Below are 18,673 nucleotides of genomic sequence, written 5' to 3' on the forward strand. Positions count from 1 at the left end.
GAGTGCTCATCTGAAAGTGGAATTAAGCATTTTTAGCAATAAACTACTTGATATTTTCTAGCCCTTGCAGCTGCCATGAACAAACTGTGAAAGGCAAGCTGTGGGCGTCATTAGGTTGGGTTTTTATAAGGTGGAAAAATAGGAAAGAAGTGAAGGGTGTGAATTCGTTTGTTTTTCTTTTGCTAAAAGTTGGTAGTATATTTGGGCTGTGCATTTCAAGGAGTCTAAAGAAGAAGGTAGAGACTTGAGGGAATTGACCAATAGGATTTTGAGAAAATATTTAAGGCTTTTCTAACATCCATTCTGACTGTTCACATTGTAAGATTTTTTGATAGAGGAAAATGTTCTTTTCTATCAAACTTGACACATTTACTTTCTTTTTATCAAAGGCTTAAATTCAACTCTCCCTTTAAATATGCTTTACCATTTCATGAAGCTGAAAAATGCTCCTACTACACATGCACAAATTTGAGTGTGAGACGTGTTAACGGTGTGTATATTTCATTATAATCATTCTGCATGGCACACCACACTGTGAGAAATCGATTCACTGATTTGCCAGTCCAACTAACTGGAGCTCTAAGACTCTTCCACCTTGAGATAATTAGGTTTAATCAGCAATTTTACAATACATAATAGTGGTGTGAACTAGGGCTAGTCCCAAAGAGTAAATTTTTGCTTGGTGAAATAAGAATGTATACACAGGATTTCCAAAAGAGTTCTATACGGTGTTAAAGGGCTATAGCCACTTATGATGTAATCTTCGGGGAACAAGTTGAATATCAACCTTAGAATGAAGATTATCCATGAGAGCCCATGCACATTGTAGAATTATCCTTTTTATCCTAGGTAGACACAGGCTCCCACTATATTAGATGGTTGTTGTTTCTAATCAGACAAAATATATTTATATTTAATACATTTTTCTGAAGAAGTTTGCAGAAGATTTTTAGTAAGATTTACTTCATTAAAGAATTGCCTTTACCTGTGCGGGTGCTTGTATTGACAAATTCAACAGTGGCAGAGGGCATGTGAGGTGGATGGGTGTGGTCCTCACTGTAGGCTTTCAGAATGTACTTCTCAATTACACCTCTGACAACAGGTTCATCCCAGGTCACCTCAATGCTGTATCCATTTAAGCTGTGGACTCTTGAGGGAGTTGGCACACTTTGTGGAGCTGTGAAGGAATAAAAGAGAAAATAGGGAAAATGGCAGTTCCAAGAAGAGTATCGCTCCTATTCTTCACTTTTAATGGCCACAGTAAATCAGACTCAACCATTAGCATAAATACAATTTATTAGAGTTGTAACTTTTCAGCATTGATTTAATATGACTGCACATCTTGAGCCATTCAGTTTAAGCAATATTTCAAAACCATCAAAACTCCATCGACATAACATTCTTTCAAGTCTAGTCCAGGTTTTCCAAAAACATTTAATGTACCAGATATGTTTAAACATCACTCATAAAGAAGGAGGTGGATAGTAGGCAGATAACAAGTTCAAGCAATATAATGATGTACCCCCTTTGAAGCAAGATAATTAGACTGTTATTATACATAGTGGTTTGACACTTTTATACCTTCGATGTATTAGCCAAAAAAGAAAAATCACAAATGTGATTGTGTTGTACTTGAATGCCTGAACCCATTTTCCAAATTCAATTGTTTTTCAAATTAATCTCTAAAAAGCAAAGTTCTACAATATATGATATATGGAATATATTCTTAATTGCAGTTTTTTGGGGAGGAGGGGTGGGATAAAGGAGCTGGTGCCCTTGAGATCCTACAAAGTCATTTTCAAAGTCTTGTTCTGCAGAATATCTCAAAATAATAACACAAAAGAGAATGATTAAAAGAACTACAAAACCTTAGTTACAAGTAGAGCCCCCTAATTTAAAAAAGTTATAACCTTTAACTATTTATTAGACATTTCTACAGTTCTGATCAGTAATAACTTCATCACAGCTGAGTGCACTGGGGACACAAAGAAAGAGCTCAAGGAACTCTGTGGCAGGATGATGGATGAGAGACCTGCTCTGGCTGCTCATGGACTCCCGAGCCCTGTCGATGGAGGATCACTTTGGTTTTTCCACATCAAATCTCCTCCTCTCTGACTTTACTGTTCAGCCCAATAAAATAGGACAGCTTTAAGGGAAACAAAGTGAACAAAAAGGATAAGAGGAAGCACCGAGGGGGAGAACCACTCTCCGGGCAGTTAAACCACCACGGGCACCTATAGAAAACACACAGGCCACACGATCCAGTTGCAAGACAGGGACAATGGGATTGATGTTGATTTTATTAGTTCTGAAATCTGGTACAGGGCAAAGTACAGTACTGTCTAACAGATGGTCTTCTCATAAGGGACAGAGCAAAACTGACTAAAAAATAATTAAATAGCGCAATTATTCTTCAACCCTTGGGAGCATGTAGCTGCTCAGTGTTGTGGTCAGATTGTAGATACGAATTTATGGCATAGGACTGTGGTCATATCATTGCTATAAATTCAGAGCTCTACTTGTGTACTTTCTCAGTAGTACCCCAAATGGGGACTATTAAGCGAAGTAAGCAATGTGCTTTCCAGACACCTATTAATGTTGCTGAATTATATGCAAAGCAGGCTTTGTAATATATTTGTTAATAAAGTAGAAGGGTATGAAATAGGAGCAGAGAACATGTAACAAGTGAGCATTTTATATTGGAGATTTCTCTTAGCTCTGAAGTTTTCAAAAGGATTTTAAGACATCATTCAGATCACTGTCTTATCTATAAATAGGTGATAATTTAAATCATCCTGAAAAAGTGTCAAATTGTCCTCTTCTGGAAAATATGTAGGCAGAGAGTCTTGAAGATTACTCTTAGTTGCTAATCTCTGTATTTACTTATATTTTAGATTAAGAAGATTCCTCAAAGGATGCCTGGGATAGTTACCCCCTGTTGATTAAGTGTAAGAGAATATCTTGGTGAAAATGCATCTTTAGACAAATTGTTACTTGCTGAAGAAACGTTCTTACAGAGATATAAGTGGCAATCATTTAGAGATGTGTTCAGTTTTCTGACAAATATTTGACCCAAAATGGTAGAATGCTATTGATTCACAAAACTCTTTATGCTGAATGCCTTTTTGTGGTGGTATTACAGGAAAAGATTTTGTGGCCAAAGTACAAAACAAGGCAGTTGTCTGAAATTAGGTCTAATGTACACTGTCTCCTAGTTGGTTCTCTTCCAACTCAAAAAATATTAAACCCATCAGCAATTTCTCTCTTGGGAGAGTCATTCTAAGATTCTAATAGTCAACAACTGTCCAAACATCTGCAAAAATGTCACAGACACACCTGATTCCAACCAATTGCAGGTTTCAAATGTGCTTTCTACAAGAACATCAAGAGGGTGCCACCCCATCCAAGGATAATCCTAATCTCTGACCTCAGTTTCTTGGGATCTACACCATCTGTAAAGGTTACCTATCCTTAGACATATTAGGTAGGTGGGACTATTACATCCTTAAGACAACCTAAATTTTCCTTTCTTCTGCATCCTAAGAGGAAAGGATCGAACCTGAGCAAATATTTAGCGAAGTCTTTTGATTCTAACAAATCAAAAGCACTTATCTACTAAGCATTTCAGCCATTGACAGATGTATTTTCAAACCAAGGCATGCTCTGTCAGAAGACTACAAAAATATGACTACTTTAGGGTAACAGTCCTTCCTTTTGTTTACATCCACAAACACAGGCATGTGTGTGCGCACATATGTATCTGAAGGTAAGTACCTGCTCCTGTTGTACGTCCTCGACTCCAGTCACTGTACACTGAACCTCCTTCATGCGAGGCTGTCACCCGATACAGGTATTCTTAAATGGAAACAAGCAGCAGCAAAATTAAAATAATACTCATATAGACTAACGGGAGGCTGGCAGGGAGGGAAAGGGGATGAATAGGAGACATGTAGCATTTAATTTAGAGGACCGCCACATTACCTGTAAAAGGCTGGAGACCACCCTCATGAACACTCTGCTCTTTTCCCTGGTAAACTAGGATGGAGTCATTTCCCCTGCAGTTAACAGCGCTGTCAGTTGATAGGCATCCATCCAGATTGACTCTGACAGCACCGCTGGACACAGATGCCAAGTTAACGACAGCACCCCGTGTAAATTTAACATCCTTCATGCAACCACCGAAACCTAGCAAACAGTAAGGGATTAGTATCACATAAAGGGCTTGAGTCATTAATTACCAATCATTTTTGTCCTCTGCAGTACTACATTTTGAGGAAGGGCGGGGGGTTAGATACAATTGCTAGACTTTCAAGTCTTGTTTGGGAAACCTTTTATGCCTCCCACTTTTTAATCACACTAATTTGTTGCAAAGAAATATAGTTCTGTTATTTGGAAAACACATTCGTGCATAATTATAATTTAAGTTTTGGTACTGAAATAGCATTTATTTTACCTCTTTAGGTCCACATTTTCTAATTTCTGTTTCTTCCCACAAAATAAAACTTAGGCAACTTTGTATTATGGTAGGGAGATGGCCCCATGTCTCTTAATTCCAAAACATTAAGTTACTACATAAGTCAATATTAAGTGCCAAAAAATAATATTTGAATTAGCATGATTATTCAATAAGCTCATTGGGAAAAATACACTCTGAGAATTTTATGCAGAATAGCAGGAGAGAGAACATAATTTCAAAATATATTAGAATCCTGAAATATTTCCATGAATTGCATAATAATCACTTCAGAGGTATAGAATTTAGCCCAAGTTACATCAGCCTATGGAAGAGCTATCACAGTGCTCTATCATTTTTCACAGAGTTCCATAATCTTGAATATACAAAAGAGTTACCAGTTTTACATCCCCATTAGCATGACAGGGGCCAGCCTTCAGTGTTGGCAACAGCAACACCGTGAGATTTCATGAATATGTGTTCTACACAGATGACTTTAGCACACCCACTGTGCGGTGCCATTCTGTGAAGTTTAAGAGAATGCGGATGAAATGAATTTAGAATATTCGCCACTTTTTTGTTAGACAGCAAACAAAAAAATCATCCAGTCAGCCAGGGAATACAGTGGCTTTGAATTACATGCTATTTTGTGAAAACAGAGAGCTCAGTGAAGTCTGGCGGTATTCTGTGCAGAAAACTGCACGAAATTGGGACACACAGGACTGAGTTTGAGATGCTGTAGTGTGCATGTTCTCTCTCTCTCTGAACTGTAAAGTTTGAAAGACCTCAAACACATGATCAGCTCTTTTCAAAATTAAAGCACAGCAACAGGAAATGGAAATAAAATATAATGCAATGCATAACAGTAAACTAATAGTAACGACCATATTGTTCTCTTCAGCGTTTATATGACGTCTTATTATGCGTTCTAACACATTAAGTTGCAGCCTTTTCCTTTTAAATGTCTTTTGCTATTAGCCACATTTTTTAGTCCCAACTGATCAATACTGAAAGTCTATCTTAAACACACAGTATACACTCAGTAAGTGGGGTGAATTGAATTGAAAGCAATGAAGCTCAATATAAAATCATTTGCTGGAAAATTCAGAAGCTGAGAATTTTAATTTCTTTACCAGTAGTGATTTTTCTGATGGCACGTAGCTGCATTATCTAAAGTCTCTGCGCCCTAACTTCCCTGCCAAAAAACTGAGAACAGTGGAAGGGCAGGTTGGCAAACATGTTAAGTGCTGTTATAAGAAATGCCACAATATTTTTTGAAGGGTACATAGTTCTAGTTTTGCAGGATGAAAAGACTTCTTCAGAGGGATGATGGTGATGTCTGCAAACAATGTGAACCTACCTAATGCCACTAAACTGTATATTTAAAACTGGCTACAATGGTACATTTTAAGTTACATATATTTTACCGTAATGTTTTAAAAATTAAAAATTTAGGCCTGGCATGGTGGCTTATGCCTGTAATCTCAGCACTTCGGGAGGCTGAGGCAGGCGGATCATGAGGTCTACAGATCAAGACCATCCTGGCCAATATAGTGAAACCCCGTCTCTACTAAAATAATACAAAAATTAGCTGGGTGTGGTGGCTTGCACTCGTAATCCCAGCTGCTCAGAAAACTGAGTCAGAAGAATTGCTTGAACCCAGGAGGTAGAGGTTGCCATGAGCCAAGATCACACCACTGAACTCCAGCCTGGTGACAGAGCAAGACTCTGTCTCAAAAAAAAAAAAAAAAAAAAAAAAAAAAAAAAAAAAATTAAGTTTAACAAAAAAGTGATAAAAATTCATTCACAAGATGAAAATTTCAATTTGAGAGAGCCCAGGGAGATAGGTCTTCCTTCATTTTGGAGATGAAGAAAAAGGCCCAGAGAGTTATCAAATGAAGTTTGTAAGCACTTATCCTCCTGAGGAAATGGTCCTCTGGCCTCAGGCCTTGGAGACAAAGCTACTGAGCTCTAGCGCAGGGTCCTTACAGTGTTCTCCTTTCAGCGGCAATCAGAGAGTTCAGTTAAGTTTGTCCCATGCTTTTAACTCTGTACCACCAGAAATGCTCCCCAGCCACGTAAAACATTTGAATGGGATGTGAGGACAACAAGAACAGAAAGGGCATGTTTGTGAGAGGAGTGGAAATGCCTTCTTTTCTTACTCCCTACCCTTGTGAGAATCCAAAAAAATCCCCATCCACATCATCACCTCTGGGCCTCTAAATGACTAAAAGGTGGCCCAGATCTCTAGGGTGACAAATCAGAAAAACATTAGCCCTTCTTCTAGGGAATGCAGTACTGCTGCAGGGCTCTGGCTTGGCAAGGTCAGTTGGATTTCAGCCACGTCCCCCCAACCCCCACCACCCCACCCCGCCACCAGTTTCTCCCTCTCCAAGAAGGGGTTTGGGCAGAACATCGTCTGTGGGACCACATGCCAGACCTAGTCATGTCCAACCTAGATGTATATGTGTTTACCTTCTAAGAAGATAAACATCCATCATCTGAGCTGGCGTATTTTCAGCAAATTACATTGCCCACCATTTCCAAAACTAAAAAGAAAATTGGCCTTGTATCTGATTCGGATGAAGATTATAATGTTAGTGGATTAAAAAAATAGCACTACTATGACCACAGAATAGAGCTTCAGATGGAAAAAAAAAAAGGTGCTAATTAAGAAGCACAGAAAAGGAACAAAGTTTTTAAGACAATTGATACTGGGTTGAAAGAAATACATTAAGTGAACATGATTTGTTTTAATTGCAATTGACTACATGCATGCTGCACCTCTGTATTGTGACTATTCTTCCTGATCACTGTATAAGACATGCAGTTATTTATACAGAAGAGTGTCTCTTAAAGCATCGGAGTCAGAATCTTAGGGGACAGGGGTCCCTAACATCTGTATTTTTAATAACCATTCCAGGCAATGGCAATATGTCTTCAATAGTAATAATAATAGCTAATTTTGACTTCTGTGTTTCAGGTACCATACATCAATATTTTTTCAGTGTTTTGAGAACCACTGATATGGATGATACTGCAATGATAAAAATTTAATATTGCCCATAAATAAAATACCTTTCAATATCACATACTTTGTCATAGTGTGTAGGTAGAATTATTCCCTTTGGGTCTATGGTGATGTTTTAAACTTCTGTTATTATCTTACAATTTCAGTTTTAGCCGTGTCTTTAGGACCATCAGTAGTAATGGATTTAGGTGTCATTCAAAGCACAAGGTTGTATGTGCAGGGTTTTTGTTTCTTGTTTATATTTTTTTCCCCCAGAAGCAAACAGGATTAAGTAATCTCACTCATACAAAGGGTTTTCAAGTTCTTTCTAACCTCAGAAACCTGAAAACCTAGAGAAGCTCTTACACGAATGTAATATTTTTAGCTGCTGTTACATCTTAAGTGCCTTGAAAATGTCATTACTGTCTTACACCCCAGTTATTCATTAACTCCTTACTACTACCCTTCTAAAAGTCTCCTAAGAGCTTGCCATATATTTTCTATTCAAAGGCATTTAAATCTTTATGTACTTACCAAATAGGCAAAGACTGCTTCATGAAAATTTTAACCATTCAGGGTACATAGATTTTGAAATATGTAAAGGACCTTTTCCACACATGGGAGCATGCTTCGTTACATGCTGGAAGTTACTGTGCTTTCCCCACTTGACAAAGGAGCATTGGCCAATGCCCATAAAGGAGAGTATTGATTATAATAAGGAGAGTTGACTTTATACCAGGCTGCCTGAGAGAGACTTTGTGTCTTGCTATCTGCTTACTAGCCATGTGATCTTGGGAAAGTTACTTTCCTCTCTGTTCTCCAGTTTCCTCATCTGTAATGAGGATATAAATAATAATGCCTAACACACCTGTTATGAATAGCTGACTCACTTATTCTCATGTAAGCTCTCAGAACCATGCTAGCCACAAGAAATGACACACAGATATTGTTAGCCTTTTCAAATTAATTATTTCTCTAATTACATTAAAACTTGTATGAGTTACCTTCTTACCTAAGTTATAAGTAAGGCACTTTTCCTTTTTCTTATGGTTATTGATAACTGACATATAGATTTTCACAAGTATGTTTGGAAGTCAACCAAATACACCGCACATTATTTTTTCCGCATGAAAGCTCTACTGAAAACTATGGAGGCAATTAGCATTTATGTCAAAGGAAAAAAAAGCAATGAATTGCACTGATATTTTTCTTAGTTGTGCATACCAAATTAACTTATCTTTCATCTGTAAATACAAATAATGATCAGTATCCAGAAGAACCAGAACCACATGTGTTTTCTAGAAAAATATATGAGGATATACATTTATATGCATTATAATAATGATATATGTCATATATAATTATGTACATATACACATATATCTCATATTACATCTCATATATAATTGCATTATATATTTAACATATGCATTATATATAATATGTATATTACATAATGCATATTTTTATATGCAACTATATGTAATTATGTATAATTACATATGTTAATTACTAATTTTTCCATATAAATATATATTAGGGAAGCCCCTCAGGTACCTTATTTATAATCAATCAATGTATTTATTTTAATATTTCTTCATTAAATAGTAATTACTATATATATAATTATATATCACATACATAATTATATGTCACATTAATAATAGTTAATATATATTAATTACTATTTAATCAGGATATATTGAAATAAATATGTTGATTATAAATGATGGCACATTGTTAAGGGTAACACACAAAACCATTAGAAAAAAAATGTTGTCATTAGTTTTTAGGGTTTAAATTTCTCCAGAAAAAGGGGTGCTGTTGGGTGCTTTTAGCCAGAGTCTATTGCTATTTTCTTGAAACACAGAACCACCAAAACCTGTTAGCACCAGGGCTGTATGGATTTGTGAATTCCTCCAGATGCAGTTTACCTTGTTGCAAACACAAATCTTGATAAGAGTTGAGCAGCTCCTGTGGGATTCCTCCCACATAAACTGGTGAATTCACCACCAGTGGCTGGGCTCCAGACTCTGACGCATGCTTCATCAGTCCATTCATACTTGCTGATATGAAAGAACCTTCCTTTTTAACGATGACTTTATTCCACTTTCCATCACAATAGGATAGTCCCAGTAACAGATCCACTTGTGTAAAGGCAAGACTGGTATTTAACCGGAAGCTCAATATTCCACTTTTCAGTTCCATCTGTATTTTATATTAAAAAAGAAAGTAGGTATATAAAAAGGCTGCAGAAGGGCAGTTTGGGAGACAGCTTCAATTTCTTGAAGAAAAGCAAGACATTTCCCTGAAAGCACTCTACAGAAATGTTCCACTTTATCCTAAGCCTCTGCTTGGGAACATAGGAAATACTTTTCAAGCTTATAGTTGACATGAAGAATGTTGTATTGAGTCAAACAAATTCATACCTTGTAATGATTATACGATGTGATGCCATGTTATGTAGACCTAAGGTTTATTTTTGGTGCAACATAGTTAAAAGACTAAACCTCACCATAAGTGACTGAATGACCGAAGAGGACAGAACAGTTTGAACTGTGACTCTTTTTGAATTTTTAGAAAATGAGAAAATACTACTTCATATATCAATTTAATTTGGGGGAAAATATGACAAGACAATAAGAAAATGGAATGTCAAGCTTGATTAAGCTTATTTTAACTGGCTAGTGAACTCAATTTCAAATTTGTAAGACATATTTTGATTCATTATTTCAGTTTTATTCTAAATCTCTAACATAATTTCTTCTATGTGTATTCTATTAGATTACTGTTCCAAATTTTCATGGTAAAACATAAGTTCATACATTTTCCTTCAAAATGTCTCATGATCATTATTTTACCTAATATATTTTTACTTTGTGAGAAACTGTATCAGTGACCATAGGATATCTAAAATCTTGAGATCAACTGTGTCAAGTAAAACAAATTAAATCATGCCAGGTACAAATTATGAATTTTCCCATAAAAGTATCAGCTTCAGGAAGGATCTCAGGTAAGCACTTGTTCATTTGTCTATCCATTTATTCAATAAATATCAAGCCTCTTACCATGTGCTCTATGCCTGCTGCTCTAAGGTAAACACTGCTCCTAAGAGTCATACGCTCTAGCAGCAGAGGAAAACCCGTGGGGGCAATACTACAACCAAGACAGGAAAGGGGTAAAATGAAAGCCTTTTGCTCCCTGGAAGTTGGGAAAGGTTTAAAGTAAGGTTGCGGAAAGTATTTAAGATTCATGGAGGGTCACCCAAGGAGGGAGACTACTATCCAAGAAATGAGAACATTACGTTTAGAGAAAGGTACCAAGTTAGGTAAGACAAAGGGAGGTGGGAGGTGAGGTAGTGTCTTGCCAGCTATGTAGAAGCCAGATTTTAAAGGCCTTTCAGTGACAGGAGAGTCTCACATGGAAAGAATGTTTGCTGTCTCTCTGACATCAAAACCCATATTCTTTCCACTATTACCTTGCACTAAAAGTTTACCCTACCAGAAATAAGAAGTACATACTGAAAACAAAATCTCAACTAGAATTCAGGAAATGCATTAGGAAATCCATATATTTGTGAAAACATGTTGAGAGCCATTAAAATAAGGATAATGATGATGCTGATGATAGGGAAGACTCAATCTAAGAAGTATTTGTAAAAGTAACTCATTAGGACCTGGTAAAAAGGTAAATGTGTTAGATGAATGAAAAAGAAGTTAAGAACACCCTTCATCTTTTTTTTGGGTAACTAGGAGGATGTTTTGCCATCATCATGAAACGAAAAGCATTTAAAGAAAGGCTGAGTGTTGTTGTTGGCAAGGAGGAGGGGTAAGTTTATTTTAGATACCTTGAGTTTGAAATGCCTATAAAACATCCAGATAACACTCTTTTTGACGAAATCAAACATAAAGATACTCACTTTGGTTATGGCCCAGTAAAATGGAGAAAATACATGACAAAATAAATAAGATTACCCAGTGAGTATAAAAAGACTGAGAGAAATGGGAAAAGAATAGTGTCCTCAGCAAGACCAATGTTTTAAGGGGACAGCATAATAGAAATAGTTCTTTTAAGTGACAATGATCTCCTTGAAGAAGCTAAGAGAACTTAATGAAATCAGCAGAAACGAGTATGTCAGAAAATCAGTAGGGAAGAATAAGAAAGAACACAGAATGACAGAAAAAGAACAAATAAGATAAGAAACAAAAAATTATTGGACTAGGAAATGTAGGGGGTCATTGACCACTTTAGAAAAGTGATTTTGTAGGAGGGTGAGGTAGTGGCAGGAACCTAATGCACATTCGAGGGACTGAAGTGAGATGAAAAAGTAGAAATAACAAAACTAACCATTTTCAATGCACTTGACCATGAAGGTAAGGAAAAGTACAGTGGAGGAGGGTTCACAGGCAAAAGAAAAATACTAAGAGGCCAGATAAGGTGCCTCATGCCTGTAATCCCAGCACTTTGGGAAGCCTAGGCAGGTGGATCACAAGGTCAGCAGATCCAGACCATCCTGGCTAACATATGAAACCTTGTCTCCACCAAAAATACAAAAAATTAGCTGGACATGGTGGCACATGCAGAGGTGCCATCACAGGTCACTGCAGCCTTGGACTCCCTGGCTTCAGCAATCCTCCTGCCTCAGTCTCCCAAGTAGCTGAAACTAGCCACAGTACCTGGCTATTTTTTTATTTTAATTTTTGTAGAGGGTTTCACTGTGTTGCCAGGCTCATCTCAAACTACTGGCCTCAAGATATCCTATAATCCCAGGCCTCCTGTAATCCAAGGCCTCTAAAAATGCCGGGATTACATGAGCGAGCCACTGCACCCAGCCTTAATTTTTCTATTTTTTTTTTTTTTTAGTAAAAGTTACATAGGTTAATATTATTATTTAATACAGTAAAAAAGCAATCAATGGAAGAAAGTGTAGAGTGGAAGGGTGGCAGAGCAGTGCAGACCTCCAGTGCAGGCATATGGTCCTCAGGAAGAGGAGCCAAATGGTAAACATCTTTGTATTCTCCACAGTGTATGCAAATGTAGATGACTCAACAATGCTCGGTGAAGGTTACCACAGCGTAGCTCATTCACATGTTCACTCATTCATTCATTCGCCAATATTGATTAACATAATAATTGATAAGGCTTAGGCACTGAGGATACAGTTATAAAGAAGAAAACCAAAGTCCTTGGATTCATAGAGATTATGTTTCAGAGAAAGAAGCCAACAATTCCCAAGAAGACAAATAAATATTTAAAGAAGCAGAAATTTTAATAAATACTATGAAGGAATAAATTTCCATTTCCCTTCTTAACAATGTTGGCATCATATGAACTAGGAAGGTAAAACTCATTGCATTGAACATATCTTGGAATCTTAAAATCACCAAGACTTGGATTTAATTGTCTATTTGCCTAGAAATCGAGAATCTAAGGGTAAGATTTTCATATTTTTCTCCTGTTTCTATGCTAGTTATTTAAAATGACTTTTTAAGAATTAAGATTTTTATAACATATTTAACAGTAGTATCAGACTAATGATTACAGACAAGTAAAGCAGTTACAGCTGCCCATTGTATTTAGGAAATGTATAAAAATGTTTATAGCTGTCCTATTCATTGTAGTATAAATGGGAACAACCAATACATCGATGAGAGAAGAAATATACTACACATCCATGAAAATGTATACCCTTGTGGACACATAAATGACTCAGAAACAATGTTGAATGCTAAATATAGAGTATAAAACCAATTTTATAAATTTCAAAAGCAAGAATTTTTAGGCATTCATATATGTGTTCAAACTATAAAATGCATGTGAATAATAAATACAAAATTCTGATTACCTATTACATCTGAAAGGAGATGGAAACAGGAAAGACTTTATAGAGAGACAAGAAATGATAATATTTTAGTTATCAGGTGTGGTGGTAGGTTCAGGAGTGTTCCTTATATTATCATACTTGATTATATGCCATATGTAAAATATATAATATATATATATTTGAAACTCATGTCAAAAGATAATGAGGGAAAAGGTGTTTTTCATATATTAAGATAGTAAACTATATTTTCGTAATTTGTTTTATCTAGTCTGTTTTCTTAAAATTATAATTTTTACTGTTGTCATTTAAAAAAATTTCTAGGATTATAAAATAAAAAAATGTTTCACAGGACTTCAAAACTAAAAATGAATTCGGGAAAAAAAATGAAAACAAATGTGAATTTGTAAAGGAACCCCAGTTGAGTGTAATGCGAACACATGGTTTGTTTATTTTAAAGTTGGGTCTGATATTTTAAAGTAATTTTAATCAAATTAATTCACTCACAGCAAGAAAATCAGGTCCATCTTTGTTGTAAATGAAAAGAAGCAATCCATTTAATTGGTCAGTTCTGAACTTCAAGGAAATTTCAAAGTTCATTCCACCATGAAACACATATGGATGAAGTTCCAAGAACCCTTTAAAGATAAAAATATGTATATATTAGCAGGTAATACAATATTACCCACATTCTAAGGGTGCTGTGAAACTTTTGGACACATTCTGCCATTGAGTATATCTCACAAAAGATGATGCAAATCAATGTTAAGAAATTCCTTTTGTAATTGTACAGAAGTGGCAGAAAGACCTTGATATATTAATACCTTTTAAGAGGAAGAAATCTGCTAAATCATGTATTGTCTGTACTATGTAAGATTATTACTGTTTCAAATAAATATTAACAATAAGTAGTTTGCATTGACTGAAAGAAACTCAGAATGACATTGAAGAAAGCAGAACAATAAAAAGGTGGGCAGATTACATTATTAATGCCATATGCCTTTCTGTACTGAAGGCAGTTTAAGCAAGGTAATAACCGATCAACTTAGCTATAAACGTAGAAGGGGGAGATGGGTTTCTACTTGAAGAACAAGCCGCCATTATCCCTCTCCCCTTACCCCTGGTAGAAGTCTCCGCTCTGGCCAGGCAGAGACTCAGTGTGTGTGAGTCAGGGGTAAACTACAGACACTTACACCTCCACTTTTATTGTAACCTTTTGAGCAGTGGCAGGGATGGTGGTTCTAGTCCCCAGCTCTCTCTCAATGGCCTATTTACCTCATTACCTAGCTGAAAATTAACTCTTAAAAACATTGTTCTTCTATATAATGAGATAAATAAGTATTTGTGGATTCACCTAATAAACAAAACTCCTTTGAAACATCTTTCTAAGTGCATTCTAAGTACACATCTCTAATTGCATTCTAATTTCCAAACAACTGACTTGCAAATGGACATTGGTGATGCTAACATATGTAAATCAAGAATTGCCTGGGCTACCAGAGATATTATACATGGATGTATACTTACGAGTCTTATCATTTATATTGCATATTCAGACGTTGAGAATAAATTTGTGTGCACCACTGGAATAACTAGGTATTTCTGGGATACTAGGTTTGTATGAGGTCAAGTTAATCAAACAGGAGAGATTAAATTATACCAAGGATAGAACACAGATTCTAAGTGAACACACATGTCTCTTCTAGAGCATTACCTGCTCCTAGGAAATGAGCTGCCTCATTTAATGAAGCAGGGCATCCCTCCCAGCTGTTATACACGTTGATTTGTTCTTCAGAACTCTGCCAATCCAGAGGTTCCCAAGTAGCCGACGGACTGTAATTCTTCATAAAATGTACATCCTTGAGACAGCCCACAAAACCCTTTTGGATTATCTCTGCAGGAGTTTATAGATATCAAGAAATATGTATTTTGAAAAATTATTCTCAAGCAATTAATTTTATGTGCCATTAAAATCAAAGAAATAGGCACTAGCTCTCACTACCTATTTACTGCAAGCCTCTTAATGATTCATGTAAACACCACACCGTCAGCTATAGTAAATGACAGCAGTTATAATGTTTAGCACTGGTTCAGACCCATCATATCTACAGAAACAGATGTTTATGCAGAAACCTTGGTTTTGCAGTAGCAAGAATATTGCCTTTTCAACTAACCCAGGCAATTCATCAGCCACTGGCATCCAAAAGAAAGTACTATAACTTTAAAAGTCAGGTTTGAAGGGAGTATTTCTATTTAATACATAGTTACAGTTCCGATTCCTCATCTTTGAACTAGTATGTTACCCAAGTAAAACAATAATTTGGTTTCATGTTTTTGGAAATGTATACAGTGCTGATTTTGAATGTGGAATCTCCAGGCCAGGTAGATGTGGGGTTTATAAATACAACAAATGGGGTGATAACAGAAGGTTGAGAGAGAAAATGTGCAAATGAGAGAATTAGAGAAAAAGTAAGAAAAAAATCAAAAGGAGTGGAGGGCGCACTGAGGTTGAATTTCACACACCCGCCTCCTTTCCTATGGGGCAAAGCTTAGTTTTCAGCTTTGAGTTTATGAGAGTTTTTTAAAGGCCAATTTACACAGACAAAACAAAAATGTTTATTCATAATGCAGATGTGTCCTCTGCAGGAAAAGTACTTAGTGTCAGGATATTCTCTCCTTCTAGTACCTGAAAATATTTCCGAGAAGGGCAAAAACCTAAAACAAAGGGTGTGTGTGTGTGTGGTGTGGTATGTGTGGTGTGTGTGTGTGTGTGTGTGTGTGTGTGTGTGTGTGTGTGTGTGTTTTAGAGGGATTTTCAGCCTCAAGTAGTTGAATGGAAACCCTCTCTAATCTAGAGACATTTCCAAGGAGGTAACTATAATCAGCCTTGAGGATTCAATTATATCCCTCTCCTAAATTTGCTGAACACTTTCTATTCCTTTTGATCTTCATCAGGATTCCCTGAAGACTATAACCCATGAACAAATTATACTTATCTGGGTCCTAGCTTATTTGTAATATTTATGTAGTTATATTTTAACTTCCTGGGAGAGACTTGGGAGGTACCCTGTGATTCTTAATGAGGACTTGGGAAACAATCCTAGAATTATTAGCATTGCGTTTGAAGGGTGATTTTTTTTCCTACCTAAGGTTAATTCCATTCATGTTCGTTTTAATTAGTTTCATTTTAGAATATGTTCTTGTGCTCTTGTTCTAAAAATATGAGAATCACTTTGTCTGTAGCTCAATTATAGCTCTTACAGCATTAGGTTGGAATTATCTGTTTATACACCTGTGACCTCTATTGTGATAAATACCACATTTTATTCATGTATGAATATCTAGGGATTGGTTTAGTGCCTATCATAGAGTATTCAGGGAATGTTCTTCACTCTATTTAGAGTATAAATCAAGCTTGTAGTTTTCCGTTTCCATGTTGTTTCATTCAACTTAAAATCTTAGAAAAAACTATGCGTAAGCCCTAAAATAACATGCCTTTGACTGAAATTATTATAATTGATTTCAGCAAAAGTTTTAATGAATTCCTTTTATATATCAAGAACTGGGTATTAACAATAAAAATACAAGTCATATGGAAAACACGGTTCCTTTAAAAAGAGGAGACCTAAAGGAAATTTTTGGCACATTGATACAGAAAATATAGCATGAGGTAGAACATAACACTTATTCTTACTTTAAAATAATGTAAACTGATCCTATTCTAAGTTCAGATGACAACACATAATATTTCTTACTAAACTTACCAGAATCCTTCCTAAGGATGGTGTAACTTCGCGGCAGCCCTCCCAGAAACACTCCTGTGTTATCTCCAATAACAGTACTACCATTCGGCGTGGCAGAGGAACCTACAGAAAAGGAGATGAGAAATATACCTTCACCAGGATACACCATTTGTACTAACTCAGCAAATAATAAAATCCTTCAGCAGCCTTCGGGATACCATTCGCTTGGCTCTCCTCTCTCCTCATTGCCTGTTCATTATTGTTCTTCCTGGTTCTTCCTCAGCATCCCAGCATCACGATGTCGGAAGGATGCAAACCACCTCCCTCTCAGACCTCTTCCTTTCTCTACCTATACGGACCCCCTAAGTACTCCAGAGGGATGAATAGTGCATTGGGTTCCAATACAAACTACCAGGGCCAAAGGCCACGAGGAGCCTGGGTCTCTGACTGTGTGGCATAACAATGGAAATCCCTGTTCCTATTTTGAATGCCCACCTTCTTTGAAACCAGGGACAAAGTTATTTGTGTTTGTTTTTCTAGACCCCAATCCACTCCAATGAGCCCTACTTACACCGGTTCCCTTGGCTTTCAATATCATCGTTTGCTGGCAGCTCCAACTTAGGAACTCAGACTTTTTTCTTGAGCAGCCTGCCTGCTATCTCCCCACGGATGTCTCAGAAATCTCAGTCTTAGCATGTTCACAGCTGAACTTTGAACATCTCTCTCCAAACCTGCTTGCCCCACGTGGTGCACTCTCTGGTTTTGGCAGCTACATTCTTCCATTTGCCTGAGACCCAAACCTGACAGGCTTGCTCTACGTTAGGGGCTGGCAAACTCTGTCAAAGGCCAGATACTGCCTTTGTAGACTATTCAGACTCAAGCAGCCATAGATAATACATCAATGAATGGGTGTAGCTATGTTCCAATCAACTTTATAAAAACAGCTGTGAGCTAGATTTAGCCCATGGGTGATAGTTTTTCAGCCCCTGTTTTACCTCAATCTCATTATCAAATCCTGTTAATTTGACACTCACAATATAACCAGAATTTGAACACTTCCTATTTTATCCACAATTACCTCTCTGGTTCAGATCTCCATGACTTCTTATCTGAATTCTTACAGAGGTATTGTGGAAGCCTATTAACTGATCTCATGTTTTCACCCTCATTCCCCTTAACATTTACTCTCAAGAGAGCAGCCAGTGTGATCCTTTTAAAGAAAGCAGTCATATCATGTCATTCCTTCCTCAAAATCCTCCAACAATTTCCTTCTAAGTAAAAGCCCGCAAAGTCCCCTATAACCCGATCCCTAACAGCCTCTGTGATCTTCTGTCCTATCATTAGCCCTTTCACACCCTCTTTCCCATGCTGGCCATCTTGTTGGTCCTTGACATGCCACATATAGTGTGTTCCCACCTCAGGGTCCTGATACTTGCTGTCCTCTCAACCCAAAGCATCCTCTTCCTGAATATTTGCATGGTTTGCTCATTCGTCCCTCAAGGTCTGTGCTCAAATGTCACCTCATCAGAGAGACCTTCCTTAACACAGTCCTGTATAAAATTGTAACACACTCAACACACACACACACACACACACACACACACACACACACACTTTCCTTCTCATCTTTTTTATTCTCAGAATTT

General features: G+C 36.8%; 1 protein-coding gene and 1 long non-coding RNA gene across 2 annotated transcripts in view; one reads left to right on the forward strand and one right to left on the reverse strand.

The window, feature by feature from the left end:
* The window catches only part of USH2A (usherin), a 777,205-nt gene that overhangs the window by 425,461 nt on the left and 333,071 nt on the right, over positions 1-18,673 (reverse strand). Inside the window, exons 23-29 of the mRNA XM_003930351.4 lie at positions 17,049-17,150; positions 14,999-15,178; positions 13,792-13,922; positions 9,398-9,671; positions 3,982-4,185; positions 3,775-3,855; positions 986-1,177 (exon numbers count right to left, since the gene is read on the reverse strand). Coding sequence (XP_003930400.3) covers positions 986-1,177; positions 3,775-3,855; positions 3,982-4,185; positions 9,398-9,671; positions 13,792-13,922; positions 14,999-15,178; positions 17,049-17,150 — 1,164 coding nt within the window. The remainder of the gene's footprint in view (positions 1-985; positions 1,178-3,774; positions 3,856-3,981; positions 4,186-9,397; positions 9,672-13,791; positions 13,923-14,998; positions 15,179-17,048; positions 17,151-18,673) is intronic.
* LOC104651751 (uncharacterized) lies at positions 3,351-17,247 on the forward strand. The gene is made up of 3 exons (XR_745178.2): positions 3,351-3,484; positions 10,348-10,476; positions 17,052-17,247. It is a non-coding gene; the product is annotated as an uncharacterized LOC104651751 (long non-coding RNA).

Source organism: Saimiri boliviensis, chromosome 14, assembly GCF_048565385.1.
Source record: "Saimiri boliviensis isolate mSaiBol1 chromosome 14, mSaiBol1.pri, whole genome shotgun sequence".
Lineage (NCBI taxonomy): Eukaryota > Metazoa > Chordata > Mammalia > Primates > Cebidae > Saimiri > Saimiri boliviensis.